General features: G+C 42.6%; 4 protein-coding genes across 11 annotated transcripts; 2 read left to right on the forward strand and 2 right to left on the reverse strand.

The window, feature by feature from the left end:
- Positions 1–330: 330 nt before the first annotated feature.
- On the forward strand, positions 331–7,172 carry LOC122877198 (GTP-binding protein REM 2-like). 2 transcript variants are annotated; one of them, XM_044198361.1, is made up of 6 exons: positions 331–764; positions 860–920; positions 2,231–2,540; positions 2,698–2,771; positions 4,331–4,508; positions 5,807–7,172. In XM_044198361.1, exons 2-6 carry the CDS (start codon positions 867–869, stop codon positions 6,097–6,099), a joined length of 909 nt encoding a protein of 302 aa, XP_044054296.1. In that variant the 5' UTR covers positions 331–764; positions 860–866; the 3' UTR covers positions 6,100–7,172. The 2 variants fall into 2 exon arrangements, with proteins under 2 accessions (XP_044054296.1, XP_044054295.1); XM_044198360.1 differs by having other exon boundaries at positions 332–730.
- Positions 7,173–8,700: 1,528 nt separating this feature from the next.
- Positions 8,701–17,537, reverse strand: paics (phosphoribosylaminoimidazole carboxylase, phosphoribosylaminoimidazole succinocarboxamide synthetase). 4 transcript variants are annotated; one of them, XM_044198349.1, is made up of 15 exons: positions 17,126–17,537; positions 16,371–16,856; positions 16,218–16,277; positions 15,333–15,956; positions 14,521–14,598; positions 14,040–14,197; positions 12,234–12,276; positions 11,936–12,133; positions 10,900–11,078; positions 10,591–10,770; positions 10,360–10,473; positions 10,184–10,267; positions 9,360–9,540; positions 9,120–9,278; positions 8,701–9,021 (listed from the first exon to the last, which is right to left on the reverse strand). In XM_044198349.1, the coding sequence occupies exons 1-15, from the start codon at positions 17,520–17,522 to the stop codon at positions 8,855–8,857; spliced, it is 3,108 nt and encodes a 1,035-aa protein (XP_044054284.1). In that variant the 5' UTR covers positions 17,523–17,537; the 3' UTR covers positions 8,701–8,854. The 4 variants fall into 4 exon arrangements, with proteins under 4 accessions (XP_044054284.1, XP_044054285.1, XP_044054286.1 ...); XM_044198350.1 differs by lacking the exons at positions 14,521–14,598; positions 15,333–15,956; positions 16,218–16,277; positions 16,371–16,856; positions 17,126–17,537 and adding an exon at positions 14,399–14,444; XM_044198351.1 differs by lacking the exons at positions 14,521–14,598; positions 15,333–15,956; positions 16,218–16,277; positions 16,371–16,856; positions 17,126–17,537 and adding an exon at positions 14,295–14,316.
- Positions 12,418–22,735, forward strand: ppat (phosphoribosyl pyrophosphate amidotransferase). The gene is made up of 11 exons (XM_044198358.1): positions 12,418–13,107; positions 17,961–18,027; positions 18,341–18,547; positions 18,842–18,954; positions 19,046–19,191; positions 19,411–19,483; positions 19,563–19,714; positions 19,851–19,978; positions 20,090–20,311; positions 21,394–21,514; positions 21,665–22,735. Exons 1-11 carry the CDS (start codon positions 12,980–12,982, stop codon positions 21,838–21,840), a joined length of 1,533 nt encoding a protein of 510 aa, XP_044054293.1. The 5' UTR covers positions 12,418–12,979; the 3' UTR covers positions 21,841–22,735.
- si:dkeyp-117h8.4 (uncharacterized protein LOC572032 homolog) lies at positions 22,450–26,203 on the reverse strand. 4 transcript variants are annotated; one of them, XM_044198354.1, is made up of 9 exons: positions 25,988–26,203; positions 25,787–25,850; positions 25,321–25,376; positions 25,122–25,155; positions 24,997–25,022; positions 24,829–24,913; positions 23,150–24,718; positions 22,987–23,029; positions 22,450–22,896 (listed from the first exon to the last, which is right to left on the reverse strand). In XM_044198354.1, exons 1-9 carry the CDS (start codon positions 26,063–26,065, stop codon positions 22,884–22,886), a joined length of 1,968 nt encoding a protein of 655 aa, XP_044054289.1. In that variant the 5' UTR covers positions 26,066–26,203; the 3' UTR covers positions 22,450–22,883. The 4 variants fall into 4 exon arrangements, with proteins under 4 accessions (XP_044054289.1, XP_044054290.1, XP_044054291.1 ...); XM_044198355.1 differs by having other exon boundaries at positions 25,955–26,094; XM_044198356.1 differs by having other exon boundaries at positions 25,926–26,000.
- Positions 26,204–26,251: the final 48 nt, after the last annotated feature.

Raw genomic sequence — 26,251 nt, forward strand, 5'->3', positions numbered from 1 at the left:
ACATGTCCAAATACACTCCTTGGATCAGGGACTAGAAATGACCTGATTTCATAAAAAATGGAAATGAGCCAGTCACTGTGTGTCTTCAACAGGACACAAGAGAAAACAGGAGAGAGACATACTGATAGACTCGGTAGGTTGTCATGACCCTTTCTACCAAAAGAATACCCAAATGACATATTTTAAACATACTGTAGCCGACATCCCCCAAGGACGCACACACTCATACAAACAAAGCCAATTAGTGAGGAGAAGACTTGTGTTATGCTGCCCCCTAGCGGACAGTTTCCATATCGCTTCCATCTTCCAGAGGTCAATGAGCGCTTCGTGACACCGAGCATCTTTCTACAGTGCTGCTCCCTGCCTGCCTTCCTGCATCACCGCTCCACTTCTGTTACTGAGCTGCGTGCACCTGCAGCAAACACAGCGCGCGAGTCCTCGGGGTAGCTAGTTTAATCTCTCCTCTGCACAAAGTCCAAACCTTTCCGTGTCAAGTCAGTGAGTCATAGTCAGTTCGGGAAGCGGTGATGAATGACGGTGCTGACTGCAGAACTGGACCTGGGCCCTAACCTGAGGAGACAGAGTGATAGTAGAGAGAGATAGAAAGAGACATAAACTGAGGAGAGAGAGAGAGAGAGAGAGAGAGAGAGAGAGAGAGAGAGAGAGAGAGCGCAAGGAAGAGAGAGAGAGAGACCGTGCTTACTTGTAGTTGCCGAGAGCCGCGTGACAGGTGAGAGATCATACCGTGCAGCTTGAGCCATAAAGTGAGTTGGGGGGGGGGGTTGAGAGTGGAAGGGGGGAAGGGGGGGGGTGTCTTCTGTGTCTTTTGGGGTCCTTATTTCCGGTCGCTTGATTTCAGTTTGCAGATGCCGACAGATGTGCCCGACGACAGGCTCAACAACGAGGAGAAAGCGACCAAGGTAGGATGCACGGGGCTGCGCGAGCTCGGGGCAAACAGCTCCAATATCCACTATTTAATTAGCCAATCAGGTTTGGGGCAAAGTGGTGGGATGTGATGACGTTTGATATTCTGGAGGGCTTTATTGAGCTGCCAGGGTGTGTGTGTGTGTGTGTGTTTTAGGTAGGTTGTGGTGCAGGGAGGGGGTGTCCTGCATTCCAGTCACTTTCTCATTTTAATCACTAAATCCAACTTTTGGGCAATTGGGGAATTATTTTTGCTTCTTGAGCGTCATTAAAACGTCTTTTTGCAATAACAAGTTATCAAATGACAATGTGAAAGATGTCGCTTGCAGTGACAAACCCACAGAGAATTATCACCTGACTCTGTGTTGTAGTTCCCATCAGCTCTACGTAGCTTCATGGCGTCGTTCAACTAATTGTTTTGGTTTTTCAACCCAAAACTTTAACGTTACTGCTTTTGGTCACTCTCATTGCGTCATTTTCTGCCGCAGTAGGCAGCTGTTTTCTGCGGAAAGCTCTAAAAAACCCCACTGTAGGCTAGAGACTGGTGAACATAGTGGAGCTTTTAACAGCTAAAGAATCAGATATTTCCCTCAGAAGTTGGTGGAGACCAAAACAAAGCTAAAAGGAGAGTGAATATTGGCCTTACCTTCATCAGGTGGACACAAATATGACTCCAAATGAATAATAATGTTGCTCCGTATCTGTGTAAATAGTGTTAAACTGTTTGCTCACAAGTTTGCCAAATGAGTTTAAAAGGTAAAAATAGTGTTGTAATGTGTTTACAACTTGTTTCTGCTGCCCCCAAGTTACACATGAAGGTAAGTTATGTCTTCTGTGCCTGTAGATGGTAGGGTAGACGCTTTGTCAATTTAATTTTAAAATTACCCTGATGATGTCATCTGAGTTATTTTGGATTGGGCTTTAGACTTCAAATATTTGACATAAAGCCTGTGTTATAGCCTAAATTGGGGGATCAACGTTTAAAAGCTGGGGGCATTTAAGAGGCAGGGAAAGTCTATTGAAAGATGGTGAGTTGTACTATGGGAACTGTAAGATCTGGTGTTTTTGAAGCTTGACTCATACAAAGGACTAAAAGGCAGGATATCTCATCTTGTACTGAACAGATTTTGGCCATTTATGGAGGTGCAATAGCAATACTAAATAGCTGGAGTATCACACCATCATGCAAATCAGGCTTTGGGTTCTAGCTTTTTTAGTATTATATGAGAAACACCATATCTGAATACAGATTAGCTTTAAGTGTTATAAAATGAAGAGAGTCCCTCCATGTTCCTGTCTCCTCCAGTGTGACAGTATGACCCTGTCCAGCACCCCGACTGTGCGCAGAGGAAGCACTCCTCTGCCAGTTAAGCACCAGCTTAGACGAGAAGAAGCTGTCCATGATGACTGCGACTGGACATCAGGTGCAGCCGGACCTTCTGCTTCACCAATCAGCTTCAGTCCAGCCTTGGATGACAGTCTGACTGTGGCTGTGGAGGGCAGACCTGATGGGCCTTTAAGAATCGCCTTGCTGGGGCAGAACGGTGTGGGGAAGTCTTCTCTGGCCCTCGCCCTCGCTGGGGACATGGACAGGACTGCGTCTGTGGATTCTGAAGGTACAAAGCTGTGTGTTTGACAGGACTAATGAACAGCAATATAATGCAGTGGAGAGGCAGCCTTCAGTGCCCGTTGCTTTCACTGTGACAAGCAGGTAAATAAATCACAGCACCCATCTCCCATCTGAGACCTAACTGCTGCTCTCCCTGTCCTTAGGGGAGGGTTATGTGCGCACAGTCACCGTGGATGAGGAGGAGAGCACCATCATTATCTATGACAACTGGAGACAGGTGAGCCAAACAACACTTCCCCGTTCCCAGACTCCCTGCTCCCTGCTCCCTCATTAGGCTACTGAGCCCTCTCTGCAGCTGGTTACAGTGTGCTCAGCTGCTTTTTGGCATTTCGCTGTGGTATATATATATACATCTGCTCTTGTCAGAGGGCTGCCGAATCCTTCCGACTGTTTTAAGAAAGGAGCTCAAAATGTACCTTTTCAGTTTGGATTCTTAATTTACTTTTCCTACAGCCTAATTTTCTTAATTTGAAGCCCTTTGTGTGCTGCACATGATAATAGTGTGCTTTATCAGGAGATAAGATGGGAAAACAGCACCTGGATTTCTAGGTGAGTGCGTAGAGAAATCTTAGAGAAAAAAATACACCTTCCATGAATCCATCTATTCATACATAAATTGGAACTTGAACGTGTACCAGCATGCACTGGGCAGAAGGTGGGGTACACCTTGGACAGGTTGCTAGTACAACTAACATATAGCATAAGAAATTAGATTAAAGGGAAAATATATTGTTAAATGAAAGAGGTAAAACACCAAAAAGGTAAACAATCAAGAAAATTAAAGGAACTACAATACACAAACAGATGCTTACTGCATATGTAGCATATGTTAGATATGTTCACATTGTATATCTGGAACACATTGCATTGTTTATTGTACTTGACAGCACTATAACAAAAATGTATGCTCAGAGAAACACTGTGGCAAAAAGAGGACAATAACTGCTGCATCTGCATCTGGTTGACTGAGGAAAGCTCATTATCAGGTTGTTTTGCACCTTTTTTCCTCTTTTCCCTCGAGTGCAGTTCAGAGGCATCTGTGTGTGGATGTGAGCGAGCGAGCAAGAGAGAGAGAGAGAGAGAGCTGCCCACAGAGCAAATGTGCCAAATGACTGCATTAATGTTTTTGATTTAGGTGGATGTGTTAAAAACACTGAAAACACACACTTGTGACACAATCTGTCTTTTTTGATGTGGGAATTCTTATGTGTTACTCTTTGTATAATGAGTTATATTTGGATATTTTATTCTTTGGGATCTTTGTCTCTCTCTTGCTTAGAGAGGATCAGTGTATGGGTGTGTCAGCAGGAATTTGAGGTGTACTGCAGTTGGTGCTATCTACAGTAGTAATTTCTCACTAAACCACAGGGGATTTTAAATAGAGCACTCAGTTGTCTGCAGTTTCTCCAGGCAGCACTTCCACTGTTATTCTGCACATAAGGCTTTGACAACAACATTTATGAGAGCAATGGGAAGTCAAAGCTTTGTGCTCAGTCTCTGTCCTAAGAGTTTTTCTGATTTTTGAAATAAAAGTTTTGGCTTGACTATCACTCTTCAGGATTTCTGGCAGTACTCGTGTGTGACGATGGTCTCACACTTGACTGCTTTACAGTGTGTTTCAGTATGTGCTAACTCAATTTTAGTCATTAGTTTTCTTAAGTACTATTATCATACCATAAAGATACACTGACTTATCTTTCAGTTTCCTTACGGTAGATTTAAATGGCAACTACAGTAGTGTAACATACTGCGTGTCTGCCCCTGTCTGTCCCTCAGGACCTGTCGGCTCTGCTGTGTGAGGTGTGTGTCCTGGTGTTTTCAGTGACTGACAGGCGTAGTTTCCACCGAACTGCTCAACTCCGGCTTCTCCTGAGGGAGACTCAGCCCCAAACACCCATCATCCTCGTCGGTAATAAGAGTGACCTCGTTCGCACACGTGAAGTCACCTCTCAAGGTAAGATGAACCTCCATTCTCATCTTTACCAAATTGCCCTTTTCCTCACCTGTTTTATTGTTTCCCTCTGTTGTGGCTTTTATCTTCACAGTAGGTGTTGACAATTTAAGCTCTTCTCTGTCAGTAAACACTAACGTAGGGTGAAATATGTGAAAATGTAAATGTCAGTGTCTCAGCTTCATTATGTGGGAGTACGAAGAGAGTCACAATTACAGTTAAAGCAGGAGAGCATTCACTGAGAGTAGACTGCATGTCCACATTCATGCAGTTTTACAGCACACAGGCTGTGCAACTACAGTATATACTCTATACAGCCTGTATATGGCGCTACTCCCAACTTAAAGCCCCTGAAAACTTGGTTTCAAAGTATTTCTCTACAATATTAAATATTCATGACTAAATAAGCAACAATCAAAGTTAAAGTTTTGAAAAAACATCAATATTTGTTTATTAAGAGTATAGAGCTGCGAAGTGGGAGAAGTTATTTCGGGCACCCATGGTTCTTTGATAAAGAGTCAAAGGTACAAGAATGTGTACATTAAAACTTTGGGGGAGAAGTTAACTACGACTCCCAAGGTGCATCTCAGCAAGAAACATTCAATCACAGAGCTAAAATTCTGTTATGTGCACTGCAACTAGGGCGCCACCTTACTTTTAAGGAGTAAGTGCCCCTTTGAGTGGACAATTCTTCTCACAACCTCAAACTACAAGCGCTACATAATATGGCCTGGCTGCTGATACCCTGAACTTAGAATATAGTGGACTGGAGACTATATTTTATGTAACTTCACTTGATTTATTATATATGTATTTATCATCTATTTATCTTTTGTCTTGTAACTTGTATCATTAGTTTTGTTTCTTATTGATTCAGTTGTTTAGACATAGAATTTTATTTATTTCAATCTAGACATCCTGTCATATATGATGTGCTGACCGACTGTGAGGGTTTGGCTGGGGGGTAAATGTGGTTGTTATGGGGCACCCTAGCCCTGGTTAAGGCACATATCACATACCTGCAACGTCCCCAGTTTGATTCCAACTGAAAATGCCCCAAAAACATCTTTTAAAAATTTGTTTATGGGGCGCCCCGGTTGCTAACCTGGTAGAGTGCGTACCATGTATCAAGGCTGAGTCCTTACCGCAGTGCCCCGCTTTCAAATCCAGCCCTGTCTCTCTCTACTGTCCTCATAGCGTGTTTTGTAATAATGCATGCAAACTAACTACAGCAATTCAGATGAACTCTAACATTGCAGCAGTTAACACTGGTCCCCTCTCCTACCAATCTCTTCCCTCAGAGGCCATGTCCAGCTCCGCCCTCTTCAACTGTCTCTATCTGGAGATCTCTGCCTCTCTGGACCACCGTACTTCAGAGCTCTTAGAGTGTGCAGTGCGGCTAGCCAGGGGCCAGCCCCCCTGGCCCCCGGGTACAAGTGCAGAGGACATGAGCGGCGGAGGCCAACGTGAGAGCATCACCTCCCGTGCCAAACGTTTCCTGTCCAGCCTGGTGCCCCGGTACCCGCGAGAGCGAGAGGTGGGCAAGTTCCTGAGGCAGAAGTCCCGCTCGTGCCACGACCTGGGGGCGCTGTGATCGGGCGCCGCAGGGAGTTTAATGGTCAGATTGTTAACAGAGGTAGCTGGAAGTGATGTAGTATACCAACAAAGAAAGGAATAGGGAGTGATACAGCAAAAAGATGTGAGTAACAGCGGAGGTGTGAAGGTGCCAGAGTGATGGCAGGACAATGTTGTGAGTGATCATCATGTGCATCCAGCAGAGGAAAACAGGGAGAATGACAACAATGTTAGTGACGATGTTTATCCATAGGATGATATACGTAGAAACTTTGTACACCAAACCAAACAGCAAAGAGAAGATAAAATACTGTTGTAGAGCACATGTAAATAAACTATAGTAGTAATACATAACTGCCACCCTCATAGCTTTGAATTGATTGAATTTTGAGTCTTGAGAAAGTCACTGCATGTTTGCCTTGTTATTAAACCAGTTGTCACAATGAAGAGGAAAGCAGTGGTCACATTTAACAACAGTTAGAGCCCAGGATAAAGTCATGACCACACACATTCAGAACTCAGTGGGTCAGACTTTGCTGATGATTAATGTAAAATTTACTCTCAGCTATTGTGGTATCCGTGGGGATGGTAAACAGTAAAATAGTGAAATGCCAGCAAGGATGGATGGGAATTAAAGAGTTAAAAACTGGACTTATGGGGCTCTGCATGGCAATAAGAGAAGGAGCAGAGAAGGAAAGATTACTGTATATAAAGTGATTGTTGCCATGTTACGGTTGTCAAGGAGACCTAGAATCACTGAGACATACACAATGTGTCCATTTCAGCTCTGTGGCTATAACTCTACTCTTCATGCTGCATATAGATTTAGAGATGGGGAGGCTGATTCCCATTCAGTCAATACTATTTTTAAACATAAAATTCAATTCCAAAATTAAAATGCAGAGGATTTTGTCAGATATCAGCTTCTCTTCACTCATCTGTATCGCTCTCTACCCTCAGCACTTCCATCCTCCCACTTCCACCCACACATGAACAAAGATTTAGCACATCATAGGTCGTTATACCCATCATTTGTTATCAAAGGGAGAGCTGTGCTATAATAGAAGTAAAAAATAAAATGGTGGTATGATATTCTGACTCATTCCCTTGGCTGCAAACTACTGGAACAGATTGAAAGGTTAAGATTTTGGATTGTACACATGAGATAGAAGCTCCCTCTTGTGGCTGAGTTGAGGTAATGAAGATACATGGATATGGTTGAAATGGCAAATATGAGGGAAAGTAGCTTCGATAGTCGTCTGAATTTCTAAAACAGTGCAGTTGTTGGTAAAGTGCACATAGAGTATGCATGTTAAATTGTAAATGAAATAGGATGCTATGAATGACATTCCAGCTATAAAAATTAGTGCATCAACCCTATAGGTGGTATATATACACGATATGCACCTGAACCTCTAAATCTCTTCAGAGGCATCATTTCATCATTTTCAGGCAAACTATTTCTTGGACTAACTTTGACAGCGACAGCGTCCACATTCCACATGTTACTGTTGACATTCCAACATGTCAACAGTATCTTATCAGCTCAAATCCTATTCACAATGATTAAATCACAGGCTGACCAGTTCAAAGAAAAACTCACTTTAGCCCAAATCAGGGACATAGCCATGGTTTTATAAATACTGAGGTCCAGATTCCTCCAATGCAGACCAACCCCCTTCAAACTTTTTGACTTGAAATAAAATTCAGATTTTTTCAAAGCCTTCCTATTCCTAACAGGAATATAATTGTGGTGGAGAAATACTAAAAAGAAAATAATTTGTTGGAATGCCAGAACCACCCAAATCAAAATACGTTGATTTAAAAAAAAAAAGAAAAACATCAGAAGCCTTTAAAAAGCAATGTAATTTGTGCGCTATTTTAAAATGTGACCTCTGTATCCTCATATAATGATTGTGTTTAACAGATAAGAGCATTATGTGAGAAGTTGATACCACTCTCGTATCTGTCCGTTAAGTATAAGGCTACAGCCAGCAGCCGGTTATCTTAACAAATAGACTGCATGCAGGGAGAAAACAGCTAGTCTGCTCTGGCTAAAAGGTAACATAAAAAAAACAAAACAAAAAAACACCGCAGAGTGAAAACAACAACTCTCCATTTTACAAATGGAGTTATGTGCCAGACTATTTCTTGGCTTTGGTTTTTATACAAATTAAACAAAGATATAAAGTGTTAATTAGTGAGCTTTAGAGGTGCTGGTACATCTAGAGTCTTTATGCTAAACTATGCTAACCAGCTGTAGCTTCAAATTTTACAGACAAATATGAGACCAGTATCAATCTTCTAATCTAACCCTCTACTAGAAAGAGAATAAGTGTAAATCCCCAAATGTCTAACTATTGCCTTTTTCATGGCAGACATTTTGGCTTGCCATGACAGGAAAAGCACAGGTGAAACACATTTTGTTAACAATAGCTCAGTTCCATTAAGTGTCCCAGTAAGCCATGACAGTTTGCCAGCATGCACAATATCGTGTCACCTAAATGGAATGCAGCCGTTTTTAATATTATCAGTTACACCTGCACTTTTATTGCTATGACATGTAAAACAGTCTGCTGTGAAAAAAAGTCTAAAATGGGACGAAACAACCACAGAAGCCTTTAATTAGGAAGCTTTTAATCATTCTTTTTAATGGAATGATTTATGTGTGTTAGAAAGTATACCATTTGTGAGTTTTCATGGTAAACAAAGACACTGACAGACAGTAGAGCCCTAAAAGAGCACACTAGGCTCACAAGGGGTATTGAGCCACTTCAGAGGCTGCAGGCCTGCAACTTCTTGTCAGCCAGCTTGAGAGACACCCAGGTGTTGAGCATGGAGGCCCTCAGTTTGCACCACACCAGGTGATCGGTCAACCCGAAGATCTGCGCGGCAAACTGAGCAGAGGCCTCGGGGGAGAGGATTGTGGAGCACCCAAGACCTGCAGGGGGGGGACAAAAGGAAGGCTCAGTTATTATGATGCATAAACTTACATGTGACTAATAATTTAAGACAAAATACAGGAAGTGCTACACTTACCGCTTGGCATGCGGAGGGATGACCAGATATCTTGTGCACCCCAGTCTGGAGTGAGAGGTGGGCAGTTGATGACAGGATATGCAGTATTTCCAGACATCACCGGACCGAGGCCGTTACTTCTGCCGGCTACAGCCACAAACACAGTCGGTACTCCATCACCTGAGGAAAAGCATACACATATTATGACATGATCGATAACAAAATTCTCACAACAAAATCATGTTTAAAAAGAATACACACCTTCATATTCTGCTTTGATGCGGAGTGTCTCATCTGGACCTTTGTGTGCCGAGGTGACTCTCAGGATGCAGGGGATCCCGTACGAGGTACAGGCCTTCCTGATTTTTTCACAGTGAGCCATGTCCGAGACGGAGCCCATCAAAACCACCACCCTGCCGCTGGCCTTGGGCTCCAGCAGCAGCTAGACAGCACAGCACTCATTAGGCTCCATGCAAGTCCCAGTTTGTATGTCCACATAAAGCGACACTATGTAACTTTAGCTGATCAGTGGTCACAGTGTGACAATGATAAATGCTAAAACGTAATAGTAGCACAAGTAGAGAAAATCTTCAAGACTGACTGAACTGACTCACTAATGTCTGTTACATAGCAATATCAAGCTAAAGTTTGCTAACAGAAGCTAATATTAGCCTCTTTAAGCTACTGGTCAGACCTGACCAAATAAGGCTGTAGCAGAAAAACCCCTGAGTGTAATGAACTGATTGAGTCTTTAATTGCTCATGAATTTAACTTAATTTTTAAAAGAGAAAGAATGTCCTTTTTCCTTCTTTCAAAACTTACGTAGAGTAACTTTAAAATTGTTTGTAGAAACAATCTTGAATGTAAAAACTTACTGCATGATAAAGAAACCCAGCACACACTTTTTGAATTAGAGTTTAAGATTTGAGATTTGAAAATGAGAAAACTGGAGAGCAACAAAGCTCAGATAACTAGTTTATAATGATATAACTGTGTGTGTCTGTTACAACGTGTGGATCAAAAGCAAACGAAAGCCGGAAGCCTGTCCTGATAAAGAGTAGATTGGGACAATAGGTTCAGTGTACCTTGACCCTTTCAGAGACCCACTCAAAGTTTCTCTTAACCATCTGCATTGCCTCAGGGGTAACTTCTTTAAGGTCTCGGTACACCTAGAAAGAGGGGAAAACAAGTTATTTCTGCTTTTATCTCGATTCTTAAAAGTGTCAAAATGAAATAGCAAGACCAAAAGAGAAGTCCTGACCTGCTTATCCTTCTGCTGGCTTCGATCTCCAGCTGGCCACAGCCTCCATGAGTCGTTGTCGATCACATCAGCAAGGACAATCTCTTGAGTCTTCACATTCACGCCAAACTCGATCTAGAAGCAAAGGAAGATAATCCTCCTAAATTGTGAAGCAGCTACAAGAGTTCAGTAGGAAAGTGGCCACAAGAGGATACCAGATTAACCAGCAGAGGGCAGCGCTGCACAGCATACCTTCATATCCACCAGCGTGCAGTTCTGAGTGGCCCACGCCTTCTCCAGAATCTCAAAGATGGCCACAGTACTGCGATTCATGATATCCACCTCGCACTGACCGATGGTGAGCCCAGCCAGAGAGAATTTGGCCTCCAGCAGCTGCTCCTCTGACCACTGGGGATCATTGTTGGCATCATCCTATATCAGAAAGCAACTTATTACGTAAAGATGGCTGTGATTTGACATTTGGCCACTTTGAGTCAAGTTGCAGCACTCAAAAAGACTGAAAACACATTGAAGGCAGTCAAGGCGAGGTTTCAGACTCACTTTAAAGAACATCTCCATCTTCAGGGGGGAGAAGCGGTAGCCTTCTTTGACTCCTGGATTCCTCTTGAGGAATGATCCAGTTGCCACTCTCCGACATACCCACTCAATGGGAATCATCTCACAATGGGCCGCGATGAACGCTGTGTCCGAGTGCTGCTTCACAAAGGCAGTCTTAATGCCTGGAAGTAAGGGCAGATATTAAAATAACACAGCCCCCCTTAGGGCTCCAAAACCCAAACCTCTTGATTGTGTCAAGAGCTGTGAACAAAGCAGTGTAACAACTGAAACTCAGTATTATAGTTTTATCCATCAGTGTTCATTTGGATTACAGATAGATGTTGAAACACACCTTTACTTTCACTTTCCATCATACCTCTAAAATGAAAGTTAAAGCGAGTGGGATGTGGTTAGTTCCGGTGAATTATACGCGGCAAAGTTTCAAGTCACAAGGCAGCCATTACCATAGCTTGGCTGACGCACACCACACTCATGAGTGCCGTGTGGGTTACAGTTACCAAATTACTTTTAAATTAAAGCAAGGCGGAGAGTCATTTTGGTAATCTGGGGATTTTTTGGACCTAATGTCAAACATGCACGCACCATGCTCCTAGTTTGTTGTTAATTAAAGTGAAAAAGTGGGGACCAAAAAATAAATAAATAAAAATTGGAAGAAAATTACTTTTTAAAAATGCTGAAAGTGGTAGAGTTCTGTTTCCCCAACAGCTGACAGAAAAAGTAAATAGGCCAAAGGCTGTCTCTTTTTGAATACAGTCTGACCCCTTATCTCACTCACTGAAAGGCGACACATAAACCTAGTGGGATTAATTTATTTAAAGAAAGTTGTGTGTGAGGAAGTGCCAATAAAAATAAATAAAAGATACCTTTATTCTGCAGTAATTACTTTCTGGCGTTAATCCACTCACAAAATCATGTTTCTCAACATGTGGGAAAGTTGCCTTAGGGTGAGTATGACGCACACTGGCAGAGGATCTTTTGAAGGGATCTACTGACTATAATAACTTTACTGGGTCCTCACCAGATTCCTGGAGCAGCTTGAATACGCAGCTCGTCGTTTTGTTGGCGATGACAGCCTTGCCCTCCATCTGGTCTTTCCTCACGGCATTCCCAGCGGTGATCTGATCTTTGGACTGGACCAGAACCAGTCCGGGCTGGTCTACGAGCTCAAAAATCTGCTTCGTCTTTCCCTCATTTAGCTTCTGGCCGATCTTCAACTCTAAAAATAAACCCCACGCACGCACGAAAAGGAAAAGCACAAATTAAATGCTGCACATTTAACGTATGCTCTTAAACACGCATTCATTGTTGTACTGTACCTGGTGCGGAGGCCATGTTGGTGTTCCTTAAAGACCTACAGTCCTGAAAGACAAAACACAAAATGGACCAGACTGCCGCTCAACTTTGCTAGGTTGTCAGATGAAGAGACAGCAGAAGAAGGAAGTCTTACGTGCTCTGATAACCAATCACATCCCTTAGTTCATTCACAAACCCAATCAGAAAAGCGCTTTGGTACCACGTGTGGGGAAGATGCTCAAACACCAAATATTAGCAAGAAGAACTTTTTGGAGTTTATCTACCACACTACCCCCATTTTCTCTTTAAGAAGAAGAAGATTGATTTAGCTAAACTTCATCAAGAAAAAAAAACATTGGCCGCATGACCGAATCGATTAAGCTAATTTCGATTAGCCGTTGTCTTCCTCATCGCAAAATACCACGTGTATTCACGCCAATTCAAGTTGTTTGATTATCCATCTTGATTATTTTATGTGGTAACAGTGCTGGTGGCCCGTTTCTTCAGTTAAAGCTGTACGTTGTGATTTGTTTTTCTTGTCTCAAAGTAGCCATTTTTTTCGTGATTTCACGGCCACTTGTCAGCTGAGTTTATGTTGTTTTAACGAGCCACGTTGTAGATTGTAATATTACGGTATAGTCAGCCCTTGCTGCACGTGTTCGGTCACCAGTATCAGAGCGCGTACAGGCACGCACGCGCTGATTGCTCGGGCAACCAGGCAAGACACTGTCTCACGGGTTAACGGAGGACCGGGACAGACTGCAGCGAGATGGAGTTTGAGGAGTCCGGTATTGGAGAGGAGTGCGGGGTTTTCGGGTGTGTGGCTGCCGGAGAGTGGCCCACTCAGCTGGAGGTGGCCCAGGTCTTAACTCTGGGACTTGTGGCTTTACAGCACAGGTAGGTTACATAAGGTGTGTGTACCCTAACGTGAGTGGTTTTTATCAAAACGACGGCTAAAGATAAACAGGTCAGTTTGGCAGCCATTGCTACAGCTACATTAGGGGAGTATCATTAACGTTATATAGGCTAAAAATAGCTTAGCTTAACTCCTGTGTCAAGTCGAAGAGGAAACATTGGTTGACATTTAACTTAACATTAATTGACTTAACAGGTCACAGTTGGTTACTACAGGAAAACAAACGCATATGCAAGTAAAAGTGTTTTATGTTCGAAGAAAATATTTGTCCCGAGGCAACATTGTTTTTCAGGCACTGCTGAAATATATTGTAGGCTACAGAAGCGTTATATGAGCAAGAACAAAACTAATAACAAGTTCCCCCAAATTAAGTGTGATAAATGTCACTATAAACTCAATGTTGAGTGACAAATTCACTCTAAAATATTAGAAGATGTAGAGGTGCAAATAACGGTTATTTTCATTATCGATAAACCTGCCAATTATTTTCTGAATCAATCGATTAATCGCAGTGACTATGAAATGTCAGAAAATAGAAAAAAAATGCCTCTTAAAATTTCCCACAGACCTACAGAAGTTCCCAAAAACCCAAAGGTATTTAGCTTATTATTATTATATGACAAAGAAAAGCATCAAATTCTCACATTTGAGATGTTGACTAAAATGATTACTCAATTATTAAAGTAGTTGTGGATAAAATTTTCTATCAATCTACTAATCGACTAGTCGTTGTAGCAGACTCCTAAAAGACAGAAATGAGCTGTATCATTTTTGAGTTTGCAGCATTTCTTCCAGCACAGCAGCATCATGTCTTTTCTGGACTCCTACAGCCTGTTTTAAGAATAATTTCTTCAGTTTACCTTGGTTGTGTAACATTTTGTACTATTTGTCACATGAGATTAGTATATATTACCTCTCTTTCTGGGGATCGATTAGGGGAGGCCATTGAACGGACTGAATTGATCTTTATTATCGGGATGTGATCCTGCTCTTCTTTACACCAGGCCTTCAAGTTATTGGCAAAGTTAGAGCCAGTGGCCAGTTTTTTTACTGGTGTCTGGAGTGTGGGGTCTGAAAAAAGGAACAAAGGCAAGTTTAAATTCAGATTATTATTCTTACATTACCTGAATGCTGTTATTTGTTAAAAAAAAAGTAATGCTAATATAACATTTCATATCTTCTTCATGGATGAGCAAAGTTTCTTTCTCTCTTCAACTCATGACAGTGGACTTCATCATGAGTTGTGCCATTTGTTAGCAGTTACAGCCGTACCCTTCTCCATAATTTCATTATGAGGCTCCATGGCAGATCATGGGACTGAGTCAGAAATTGCAAAGGCTTCAGTCAAGTCATGTGACATACAAAGTGACTACAGAGGGAGGCACATTTCAAACCTTGATCCACGGCTTTCCTCTTCATTCTTCTGTTTGCTGAATAGGTGTCCTCTTTTTCTGCCCTAGTTTCTGAAGAGCCTGCAAAAAACAAAACATTTCATAGACAACAGGCCTTTCTTATAGAATGTTTTCACATGCTATTTAAAATGAGTTGGACAGACAGACTTTGTGACTTCTTCAAACTAAACAATTTTGTAGACCTGCATCACTGCCAAGGGATAACTTACAGACCTAGAGGCTGGGACATTACCCAGTTTTATTTGGGCATATGGATAGATTTTTATTGTTGTGTTATTATTATACAATTATTTTATTATACAACACTGTGATAAATCTCATTTTATCTCCAGTGTTTACACTAATTTTACTGAATGGAAATGTATCCAAAATTATTTATCATTTATTTAAAGTATTTTCTTAAACATCGTCCTTGTGACTCAGGATAATCCACTTTGGAACTACTTTCTACAGAAAAAATAGTCCCTATAAAAACTGTTCACAGCGAGGTCTGTGAGACAATGTTTCATGGCAATTTGAGTGAACTGACCCTTTAAAAAAATGCACTTATTGGTTGAAGTTTGGGAGATCATAAATTAGATTTAAGTGATGTAACATTGGAATTTTGTACATGTGAGTTGATGACAGCACTTCTGAAGACAAAAGAGAAGTGAAGTCAAACAAAGCTTGAATGTTTTTAGATGCTATGAATCTCTGTTTCTGTAAGTTTCATTAATGGATTTTGGTAATTGATAATATTGTTTTCATCACACACCTGCCCACCAGACATGAATAAATAAAGATATTGTGCTTACTCATTAATCTGTGTTGTTGATCCAAGCGAAGCTCCTGGACTGTGTGCAGCCTCGGTTCTTCATCGTTTGGCGTAACATTGAGGCTTGTAGATGAGACAGAATCAGGGCTACAAGTTCTTTCCTCCATCGTTCCCGCCATTGTGGTCACTGTGTTCATCTTTGTCAAACAGACATCTGCATGAGCGTTCTCCTCACAGTCCTCCAACATCGTAAGCCTGTCCAAATCTGCTTGGTGGTCTGCAGCTCCTGTGTCATGTGGTGAGCCGTTAGTTGTGCGATTCATGATGGCATCCACCTCATCGTAGAACCTCATAAGGCGTCTTGGGTCAGCTTCATCAGTTTTTCCTCTTTGGAGGGAACGGTAAAGGTACTTGAGGTTTTTGTACTTGGTGTGGCACTGTTTCCAGTCGCGTTCAATGCCTTGCTGCATTAACCTGTTGGAGATCTGGACAAAGATGTCTCTCTTTCTAGTCGAGCTCTCCAACTGCCTGCACACGCGCTCATCTGACCAGACTTGAACCAGCGCTCGCACCTCCTGGTCGCTCCAGTTTCGACCTGTGTCCGACACCGTGACCACGTGGAACTGGTCAGAGCTGGATGGATCTGCGAGTGTCAGATGGGCATCTGGAGTGAATAAAAATAGATTAAGGAAAGAAAAGATTACATATACTGTAAACTGCCTGTTAAAAGGAAGTTTTTTTTCTTGCCACTGTCGCCAAATGCTTGCTCATGGTGGGATTTGTTGGGTCTCTGTAAATTATACTATAAAGAGTACGGTCTAGACCTGCTCTATAGGAAAAGTGCAATGAGATAACTTCTGTTTATGAATTGGCGCTTTAGAAATAAAATTGAATTGAAACTGCACAGGTTATTGATGTGGCATACCTGCTCCTCTCCATTTTACTTCCATGTCTCCGTCCATATCGTAGTCGTCACTGTTGTCATCTGAAGATTAAAAAAAAGGTAGTAGAAAAATGGATTCTTCTTTTTAAGCCTTGAATACAAAACTACTCTATGCACTGCAGACTGAATACATACCATCATCAATTTCAATGACAACCTCACTTTCTGAGGCTGTTGTCTGTGCTGGTGTTTGTATTCTCCCTGCTCCCATTTCTCCATCATACAACTTCTTCTGCATCTCCATGGTCCCGTTTTCTAGTCCCCGGTCCAGCAGAATGGCTTCCACCTCATCGAAGAACTTCATGTACTTGCCCGGGCCTCCTGCGCTGCTGCCTCCAGCAGTGTGAGCACTTTTAGCAGTCTTGTAGTCATATTTCAAGTTCTTGTATTTTGTTCGACATTGTTTCCAGTTGCGTACCACCCCAAAGTTTCTCTGCATCTGATGGGCCATCTCTTGGAATATGGATTTGTTGCGTAGCGTGCACTTCAAGCGCTCTCGAATCCGCCGGTCAGCCCAAACGCACAACAGTGCTCGCACCTCATCATCTGTCCAGTGGCGGCCCCCTTCTTCAGCCACACCCGCAGTGTAAGGAAGAGCCCGATGGATTCGACTCCTGATACCTGCACACACATGGACACAGTGTTATCCTTGGCTCAATTGATTAAAGAAATAAGATGGAGCTTGTATCAAAATGTTTTAATCTAATCTGACTTGAGATTGTGTTTAAAATATTTAGAGCAGGCAAAAGTTTTCTACTTCAGTTTGAGGCTAAAATTAGTTTGACTGACATGCTTGTTTGTCTTCTGATCTGTAAGTTGAGAAAATACAAAAATGTGTTGTCATATGTCGTGATCGTCAGCACTACAGTTGGGGTTGAACCTGCATTTACCTTCCTGCATTGGGATAGTGACTGAGGAAGGGTAGATTCCTCTTTGATTACCCACATCTTCCACCTCTTCCTCCCAGCCCTCCACTGGCCTTCCATCCACTCCTGGGCTGTAGTTTGCTGAAGTGCCTGCTGCTGCGTCAGGCTTCCTGCTCTGAAGTCCCAGGCTCCTGCACTTGGCCTGACACTCCCACCAGCTGCGCACAACACTGAGCCTCCTCAGACGCTCTGAGATCAACTCAAATGTGGTTCTGCTTTCAGCTATGTGCTGAGCTCCCACCTCGTCCCATACTGACATGAGAGCCAGTACCTCTGCCTCCCCCCACTGCCTCTCCACCGAGCCTTTTTCCTCTACCACCTCCCTATCACCTCCTCTTTGTCTCTCTGCTCCTCTCTCCATGTTTGAGCTGACCTGGAAACGCTTTCTTTCCCCCAATCCGTCTGTCTCTGCTGCCCGGTTCCCTAGGCAACCAGGCGGTTAAGCCTGAAAGCAACGCCTCCATGCAGAAAAGCAGCCTCCCCACTGGCTTAAGCTGTGTGCTGAGGGGGCGGGTCCAACTGTAATCTGAGAAGCAGCTTGGTAAATAGGCTGAAACTGCAGCAAGACGACTCTCCATATATGGCAGCCGAGAGGCAGACGTTTCTGTTTCTTTTGCTCCTCATTCCTGCTTTATTTTGCCCGAATCAAACCAGTTTGGTTTGCCTCAAGGCCCATAAAGCTTTTAGAATTTAACAGGTTTATTCATGTCTCGGAGAGACTGAGAGATCATTCACTCTAAAACTCAGCTCCCAATGATATATTAACACAATTTACACGTGGTTGTTTGTGTCTACTCAGGGGTCAGGAAAGTGCCGGGATTGTCACAAGTAATGGAGCCAGTCCGCCCACATACACAGCCCACAAGGTAACATCGATCATGACTAGAAGCCCCTTGTATAATTATAGACAGAAGCATAGTTTAACTCACACTGTCAAAAACAGGAAACATTTGAGCTGCTTTTCATTAAAGGTGCACCATAAATAAAAACTCATGATTACAGTCACACATGTACACACAAACACAAAGTTTGACACAGTTACATTGAACATTACTATGATGGTTGTTTAGGACTATTTATTTATTATTTGTGCAGATTGTGTAACTGAAAATGGCTCTCACTGATTCCTCTTAGCAATTTCTTTTTTTTTTTTTTTTTTTTTTTTTTTTTTTTTTTTAGGGAATGGGATTAGTGAGCACTGCTTTCCCACCCGAGGCTCTTCTGAAGCTGCGCTATGGTAACCTCGGTATTTGTCACACGCGCTATTCAACTACTGGGATCTCAGAGCTGCAGAACTGCCAGCCCTTTGTGGTTGACACTCTGCATGGCAAGATTGCTGTAGCACACAATGGAGAGCTGGTTAATGCTAATGCCCTGCGGAAAAAGGTGAGGATGGCCCCTTCATTCGTTCTCACTGAACCTGTTGCATATCAATGGCCCTTCCTGGATACTCTCTGTTGGATCTTATCAGCACAAATAAACATAACCAAATGACAGACCAGGCCTTTATATACAGTATGTGTAACATCTATTTAATTGCTCAGTTTTATGCTTGTGTGTGTGTTAAATAACTTTCTTCTCTAAGACATAAATAAACATATGCAAGGAAATGAACATTAGCTTGCATGAATGACACTTCTGTATATATGCTGAATCAATTGTTGTAAATGTGCCATGCAGGTAATGCGCCATGGTGTAGGCCTTTCCACCAGCTCAGACAGCGAGCTCATCACCCAACTGCTGGCATTTACTCCACCTATGGAGGAGCTGGACGCACCAGACTGGGTTGCCAGGTCAGTGTTACGACTTGGTGCTGCATAAATATATAATAACTTTTTTTTTCTCTAGACTATTTAAATACCTGTTTTTTTGTTTGTTTTGTAGAATAAAAAATCTGATGACTGAGACCCCTACATCGTACTCACTGTTGGTGATGTTCAAAGATGTTATCTATGCTGTGCGTGACCCTTACGGAAATCGTCCCCTCTGCATTGGACGGATTGTTCCCATCTCTCAACTGCACAGTTCAGGTATTATCAACATTTTTTTTTTGTTTTGTTTTTTACACATGACAGACATGTTTGTCCTTAAAATACCATAACTTCCACTACTGATAAAGACAAGGCCTCACAAGAGGTTATCAGTGCTCAAAGCCAGAGCATTTGTAATGTCACAGGCCTTTGATTTGGTCAGAGGTCAGATGTGTAAGCTGGTGGATGATTAACGTCATTCTTTGTCCCTTTGGTCAGGTGCTGGAGAGGAGGGCACTGAGGGGTGGGTTGTGTCATCAGAGTCCTGCAGCTTCCAGTCCATCGGTGCCAAGTCAGTTTTTACCACCAATGTAATATCTAATGGAAGTGTTGTGGGTAATGACCATTTTCATGTCTTTCCTGGTTCTCAGATATTACAGAGAGGTCTTACCAGGAGAGATAGTCCAGATATCCAAGCACGGAGTCAAGTCTCTGAGTGTTGTCCCTCGCCCTGAGGGAGACCTCCCTGCCTTCTGCATATTTGAATATGTTTACTTTGCCAGACCGGACTCTATTTTTGAAGGTTTGAATATATATTATCTATCATCCTTTTATACCTCTCTGTTCTCAACAGTCTGGATTTCTCATAGAATTATTGAAATACTTCCCCAAAATGAAAGTGTGTTGCATGTTCAGTGTTTTATACCACTGTACTGCAGGGCAGATGGTCTACACTGTTAGGCAGCGCTGTGGTCGGCAGTTAGCAATCGAGGCTCCAACAGACGCAGACATGGTCAGCACTGTGCCAGAGTCTGCAACTCCTGCTGCACTGGGCTATGCTCAGCAGGTCTGTCTTCAAGCTGTCTGCTCTAACTCTGTAAAGATATGCTGTAATACACTCACCTCCTGATGGACCTCTGTCCTCACAAGCTTTCCTCTTCTTGTCCTCTTCTCACAGTCTGGGCTGCCGTATATAGAGGTTCTGTGTAAGAACCGCTACGTTGGGAGAACATTTATTCAACCAAATACCCGCTTGAGGCAGCTAGGAGTTGCCAAGAAGTTTGGGGCTCTGACAGACAACTTTGCTGGGAAACGAGTGGTGCTAATTGATGACTCCATCGTCAGAGGCAACACCATCTCCCCCATTATAAAACTACTGAAGGAAGCTGGTGCAACTGAGGTTTGTTGATTAAGGATGTTGCATAGTCTGTTTGGTGTCATGTTACAGATGATGTTTTAAAAGTGGTTCCTGACTTGGGGATTAGGACCCCACAAAGGGTTGCATTTTGAGGGGTCCCAAGATGATTAAAAGGCAAGGAAGGAGTAAACATTCATCCTACACAAAATTACATGTTTTTTTTCCTTTCATTTCTATAATCTTGCTTTTGTGTTGAATAACTGGATAATTTTCTCTTTAGGTCTCCAAAAAATTTTTCAATAAACTGTTTCCCGCTTCGTTTTATAGGCTTATCACCTTACCTGCAGTTAAGAGCAACTCCACTGATGTCAGAAGAAATGATTACTCTTTAATGAAATATAATAAGGCTTATTAACAGTCAGCGAAAACCAGCAATGCTGCTACATAGCTCAATAAAGGCAGCATCAATCAGTGATCCGATATTTAGTAACTATATTGATAACGACATGAGAAGTGTCAGGATCTGTCAGATTCAGCTCAGCAGGTGATTGATTGATCGATCACATTAAACGTTCACTTCACAAGTTGGGAAAAGTAAAGACAAAGCCCAGTCAGTCACCACAAGCCCATAACCTGGTGATGATGGCTCATAGGTAGACACTGCTTTATTTTAAGGGGTCACAAGCAAAAAAAAAAAAAAAAAAAAAGTTGGAACCACTGTTCAATACATGGATAAATACTAGTAGGTTATTCATGTTTTCCTGTGGTGTAAAAGATTGTATCAGTAATATTTCTAAACAGGACCTATATTTAATGTCACCAATTATCACTCCTTGACTCATTGTCAAATATCAGATGTTGATCTCTGTGGGCGCGATTTCAAAACCCAACACTAGAAACTGCACATGCTGCTAGTGTCAACCTGAACATGAACTGTGTCAAAAACAAGAATCCAGCCCTTCTCCCAAGCCCTTTTATTCTTACTGTATTTATGTATTGTAAATCATGTTGCTTGTTGATACTGTGTTCCTGCTGTTTGTTCTAGCCATTGTCCTGTATTGTTTTTAATGCTATGTGGTGAAGTAAACTAACTAAAATACTGACCTGTATTTTCTCCTTGCCAGGTCCATATCAGGGTAGCCTCTCCACCGATCAGGTTCCCTTGCTACATGGGGATCAATATTCCAACCAAGGAGGAGCTCATTGCCAACAAGCCAGAGTTTCAGGACATTGCTGGGTACATTGGTAAGTACTAATGTAGGAGTACATCTCACTGACAATGTTCAAAATATTAGTATCTTTGTCAGATTCTTTGACAAATCCCATATAATCAGAACAAAATGATGTGTGCCATCATAGTTTGGTGCAAGTCCGTTAACTCTTGTGCTGTTACAGGTGCTGACAGTGTTCAGTATCTGACTGTGGAGGGCCTGGTATCAGCTGTCCAGGAGGGAATCGCCTCCCTCCAGGAGAAGGACAAGATGATCAACTCCAGTAACAAGTCCAGCAAGAGAGCGGGCCACTGCACTGCCTGCCTGACTGGGAAATATCCAGTGGAGCTGGAGTGGTAACTGGTGTACCAACGCCATGACCAACCAGCAGCACTGTGGATTTACTGCAAGCTCCCACAGCTGATTAGCGTGAATGAAATGTTCTCTATAGGCTTGAAAAGAAGTGTTCGGGCATCTCAATACTGCTATGTGGGACATTAAGAGACATTAAATACACAATTACAGCATGTGCTTTCTCTAGAGGGTCATCATGAAAATGTTACTTATAATGTGGTTGCAGACTCACCTTGCTGCAGTGCTATAGAAATCTACCGTGTGTTTACTACTGCTTGATGTCATGATGGTGGTATTACAGGTGCATGTCAGACCGCCCAACAGTGATGCTTTTGTGTTTTTGAAGGCTACCATGTAATCTATTTTCACATTTAAAGCCTTAACACAACAGGGGCATTATAGAATTTGCTGTGTCAGAAGCTTACAAGGCTAGTGACCAAAAAGTGAAATTGTCTGTTTTCCATAAAGTTTTTTTTTTTTTTTACCCAAAATTACCCCCTATGCTCTTGTTTTTGGTCTAACTGTTGGGTACTTTGTTTTCTTTACTTTGAACATTACATGAGTATAATTGAAGAGTTAAATAATAAACAGAATGACTGCAATGAAAACACGTACTTGTTTTTTTCCCAGAAACTTCATTTTTACATTGACAATTTAATTTTAATGAATAGATATTACAAGAAAAACATGAAGCTGTATTAACTTAGGTAATGATGCACCACAGCACAAAAAATAACATTTCAGTTGATTAAAAAATAAAACATCCAAACAGGAACACTAACTAGGATGGAAAGCAACTGGACATACAAAGACCACTTCAAGCTTTACTATGTTGTAACAGTTAGTTTCCTGAGTTCACACTGTACCAGCTGAGTGAAATAAATGTTTCCTGTGTCACCCATTTGGTTACTGTATACTTTACTCACCAATATTTGTATGAACCTCACACTGCTACACAATCCTTTCACATTGATATTTGTTTCATGACAATAGTTTTCCACAGCGATACTTGTTGAGGACTTCTGTGGGCAGGCCAGTGTAATCCCTGTTCACCGCCATTTTCTGCACATGTTGGGGAAGAAGAGAGGGTGATTACGAGAATGCTGGGAGGCCAGAAAACAAAAACTGTATATAGGAATTCATTATAGTTACCTGGGGGAGTAGCCCTTGATCATTTTGCTATCGAGTGAACCTCCTGTTGAATGAATCAGTGATAATAGGATTCAACTTATCACAAACTGCTTAATTTAACAGCAGATAGGACATAAATAAGAACTTCTGGAGCATAATACAGTGTTTTATGGAGGAGGCTCACCCAGGCCAGATGAGTTAGCTGCAGATATGTGGCGGCCCCGACTCATCCAGGTTTCCTTATGTGCATCTGCTGAGCGCTGCTGGGTGCTGAATCTTTGAAACATGCTGTGCTTACTCGGGCTATAGGAGGGGCCATCACGAGACTGCTCGTATTCAGAGGGAGAGAAAGAACGCCTCAGAATCTCGTTCCCATGGCGTTTGGATCCTGGGGAGGATGCGCCGTACTCGTCCCTGGAGCGTTTGGACTGGGGGTGGCTGTCCCAGCTTAGCTCCCTGTGGCGTTTCCTCAGGACGGAGCGGTGGGGCGACAAGGCGAGAGCTGCCAGAGCTGAGGACGAGTGGCCCCTGCTGGCCTCAGAGCTTCTGGCACAGAAACGGCAGGGAGGCCCATTAAAGAAAGATGATTTGTTCTGGCAGACGAATTTGTGGTAGAGTTTTATAAAGTCTTCGTCAAGCTTCTTTGGTGAGTAAGAGACACGGGCCGATGGCAGGGACGAGTCAAAGGAAAGATGCCGCCGGAGCCTGTGGCGACCTTCTGCTGCTGTGGCTGACTGAGGTGAACGCAGCTGTGGCTGGAAGGAATGATGGGAGTCTTGAGGGTAAAGCATCCTCAGTGGAACAGTCGGCTTTTGCAGAGGGGAGGACAGAGAAGTGGACGTTGGTTTGGGCCTCGTTGGCTCTCTGGAAAAGCTTTCCACAAAATGTGCTTTGTGGCTTCTGGAAGATGCAAGAGGTGATCTACTGAGGCTGGTCATCATTCTCGCTTTCATGGGACTCTGCCTGACAGGAGAGCCGTAGATGTCTGGCCTGTCTTTAACGGCAGTGGTTTCCGATTCATACATGAGGCACCCATCAGTCTGCGGTGAGTGTGCAGCGAGAGAAAGCCTTTTAGACCTGAGAGACAGGTCCAAGGATGCTTTTGCAGTGGGATAGCAAGGTCGTGAAGGACTGACAGCATAAGTGGCGGGCTGTTCTCCCAGCTGGGATACCTCGGGAGGAGACGGCTGAGACACAGTGAAGGTCTCATTCAGCGAGATCTCTTTTGGTTTAGAGGTCTCAGAGTAACCAGAGAAGTCCATCACGAGGACAGGCTGGTGCTGCTCCCTTCTCAGCGAGGCCCTCACCCTCCCAGGAGACTGCTGCTGCAGATTGGTTACTATCTGCAAGGGAGAGCGAGGGGTAGTTTCAGTTCTCACGAGCTGGTTCACGGGGCTGTCTGAGTTCTCCTTGAGCAGCGTCTTGCTGGGCATGTTTCTGGGGTTGCTGTTGGTGTGTCTCAGCGTGACAATGAAGGTGTTGTTCAGATAGCTTTTCTTTGACTGTTGTCGCCATCTGCGGTACCTCCTCAGCACCTCCTCAGCGGCCTCGTGGACATGCTGCCGATGCCAGGCCCTCTCTATTCGACTGATCATGCTGGGGTAGAGCTCCACCAAAGAGCTGCCGTGACTTCTCAGAGACATTTCCAGTTCCTCATCTTGGTCCTCGGGCTGGAGCTCCGTCTCAGAAAGGTTTCTCTGACTCTCATCCAAGGAGCTCACAGTCAGCTGATTCGTGTCACTCCTTGCCATCCCTGCGGGACGCATAAGGGAGTAGAGAAACGTCACCTAAAATTACACAACAACAGCTTGTTCGGCCACGTTGTGTTAAAAAAGTTTGTCTATTGCTTTCTTGTTCTCTTACCATCATCCTCCACAGACAATTGGGTAGTGGAAACACTCGAAACACAAATCTCATCAGCCCCACCATCTTGATGCGTGAAGTCCAACTGTTGAAAATAAACCATAATGAATTTAAGGTATTCTAGATAGAAGATAGACAGAAATGTCAAAATAAATACAGTACATTTACCTGAGAGGCTCTTGTAATGTCTTGAGCTGTGGTGGAAGAAATATCAAAGTAATCAGATTAACAAAAATACAATTTATAAACATCTCTGTGAATTGCTATTCTCGTTTTAGGTTATGGATACTTACCTCTTGATGAGTCGTCTCTCAAATCTGTCAGGCTCTGAGGAGAGGATAAGTGTTTGATTATAATAGCTGTACACATATTTCATATCTGAATTCAATGAGGACTCGCAATGTGACAACAGTCCATAAAACTGCTTCCTAAATCAGGTCACTGTATTTTGTGTCATATGTGGCTGCAGAGTATGTTCATAACGACCCAAACCTTTGATTCCAGCTTGTTCAGCTCTGTTTTTGACAGCTTCATGTAGCGTTCAAGTGCTTCATCACGCAAGGAGTCAAGACAGAAAAGACACACAATGAGATCAGGCAGATTAATCAATCAATCAATTAAAAAGAGTTGGTAATTAATATTCTGTGGATCGAATAATTATTTCAGCACTTAAGACAGACAATACATTTTACCCGAAATATGCTCACATATTGCACAATTAAACTAACTTATGTTTCAACCAGTGGACGTTAGAAACGCGCTGTCAAAGGAAGTATTGTCTAACGTTATTCATGTTCAAATGGCCTGTCAACACGGTTTATTTTATTTCTGCACACTATACATCCGCATTACTGTACTGTAACGTTGTATGTTAATTTTATGTTACAGTCACAGTCTCTTGCATTAAACCATTGGCAGAAACAATGTTATAATATCGTTTTATCGATAGTTAACTTACTTTGGGGTTTTGTACTTTCGAGGTCCACCTCTATCCCCCCGTCTTGGTATTGAAGCTTTGAATACTGTTGAAAACAATTAGAGGTAAGCAAACTCGGTCTTTCACATCTTCATAGTTTGTCTTTAAAGTTAACGCTTACTTAAGCTAACGTTAGCTACTTCACTTCACCGTTAGCATCTCCCGATTGCCTCATCAACACACCTTGTCTATGATTCGATCCAGTGACCTTTTGTAGCTAAGGCTATTGTCACACAGTTGTTTCTTTAAAAACGCGTCCATATTGCATATAAAAGTAGGTTTTCTTGATGTGATAGATGGTGAAAGTAACAGGCTAACAGAACCAGTTGAAACAAAAGGCGCTTTTACTTTCAAAATTATTTCGCCACAAAATAGAGACAGATGATTGGACGGGGTGCACGTGGTACCTTCACTACTGCTAAGAAATTGTGCTTTCCAAAATAGCCT

This window comes from Siniperca chuatsi, linkage group LG6, assembly GCF_020085105.1.
Source record: "Siniperca chuatsi isolate FFG_IHB_CAS linkage group LG6, ASM2008510v1, whole genome shotgun sequence".
Lineage (NCBI taxonomy): Eukaryota > Metazoa > Chordata > Actinopteri > Centrarchiformes > Sinipercidae > Siniperca > Siniperca chuatsi.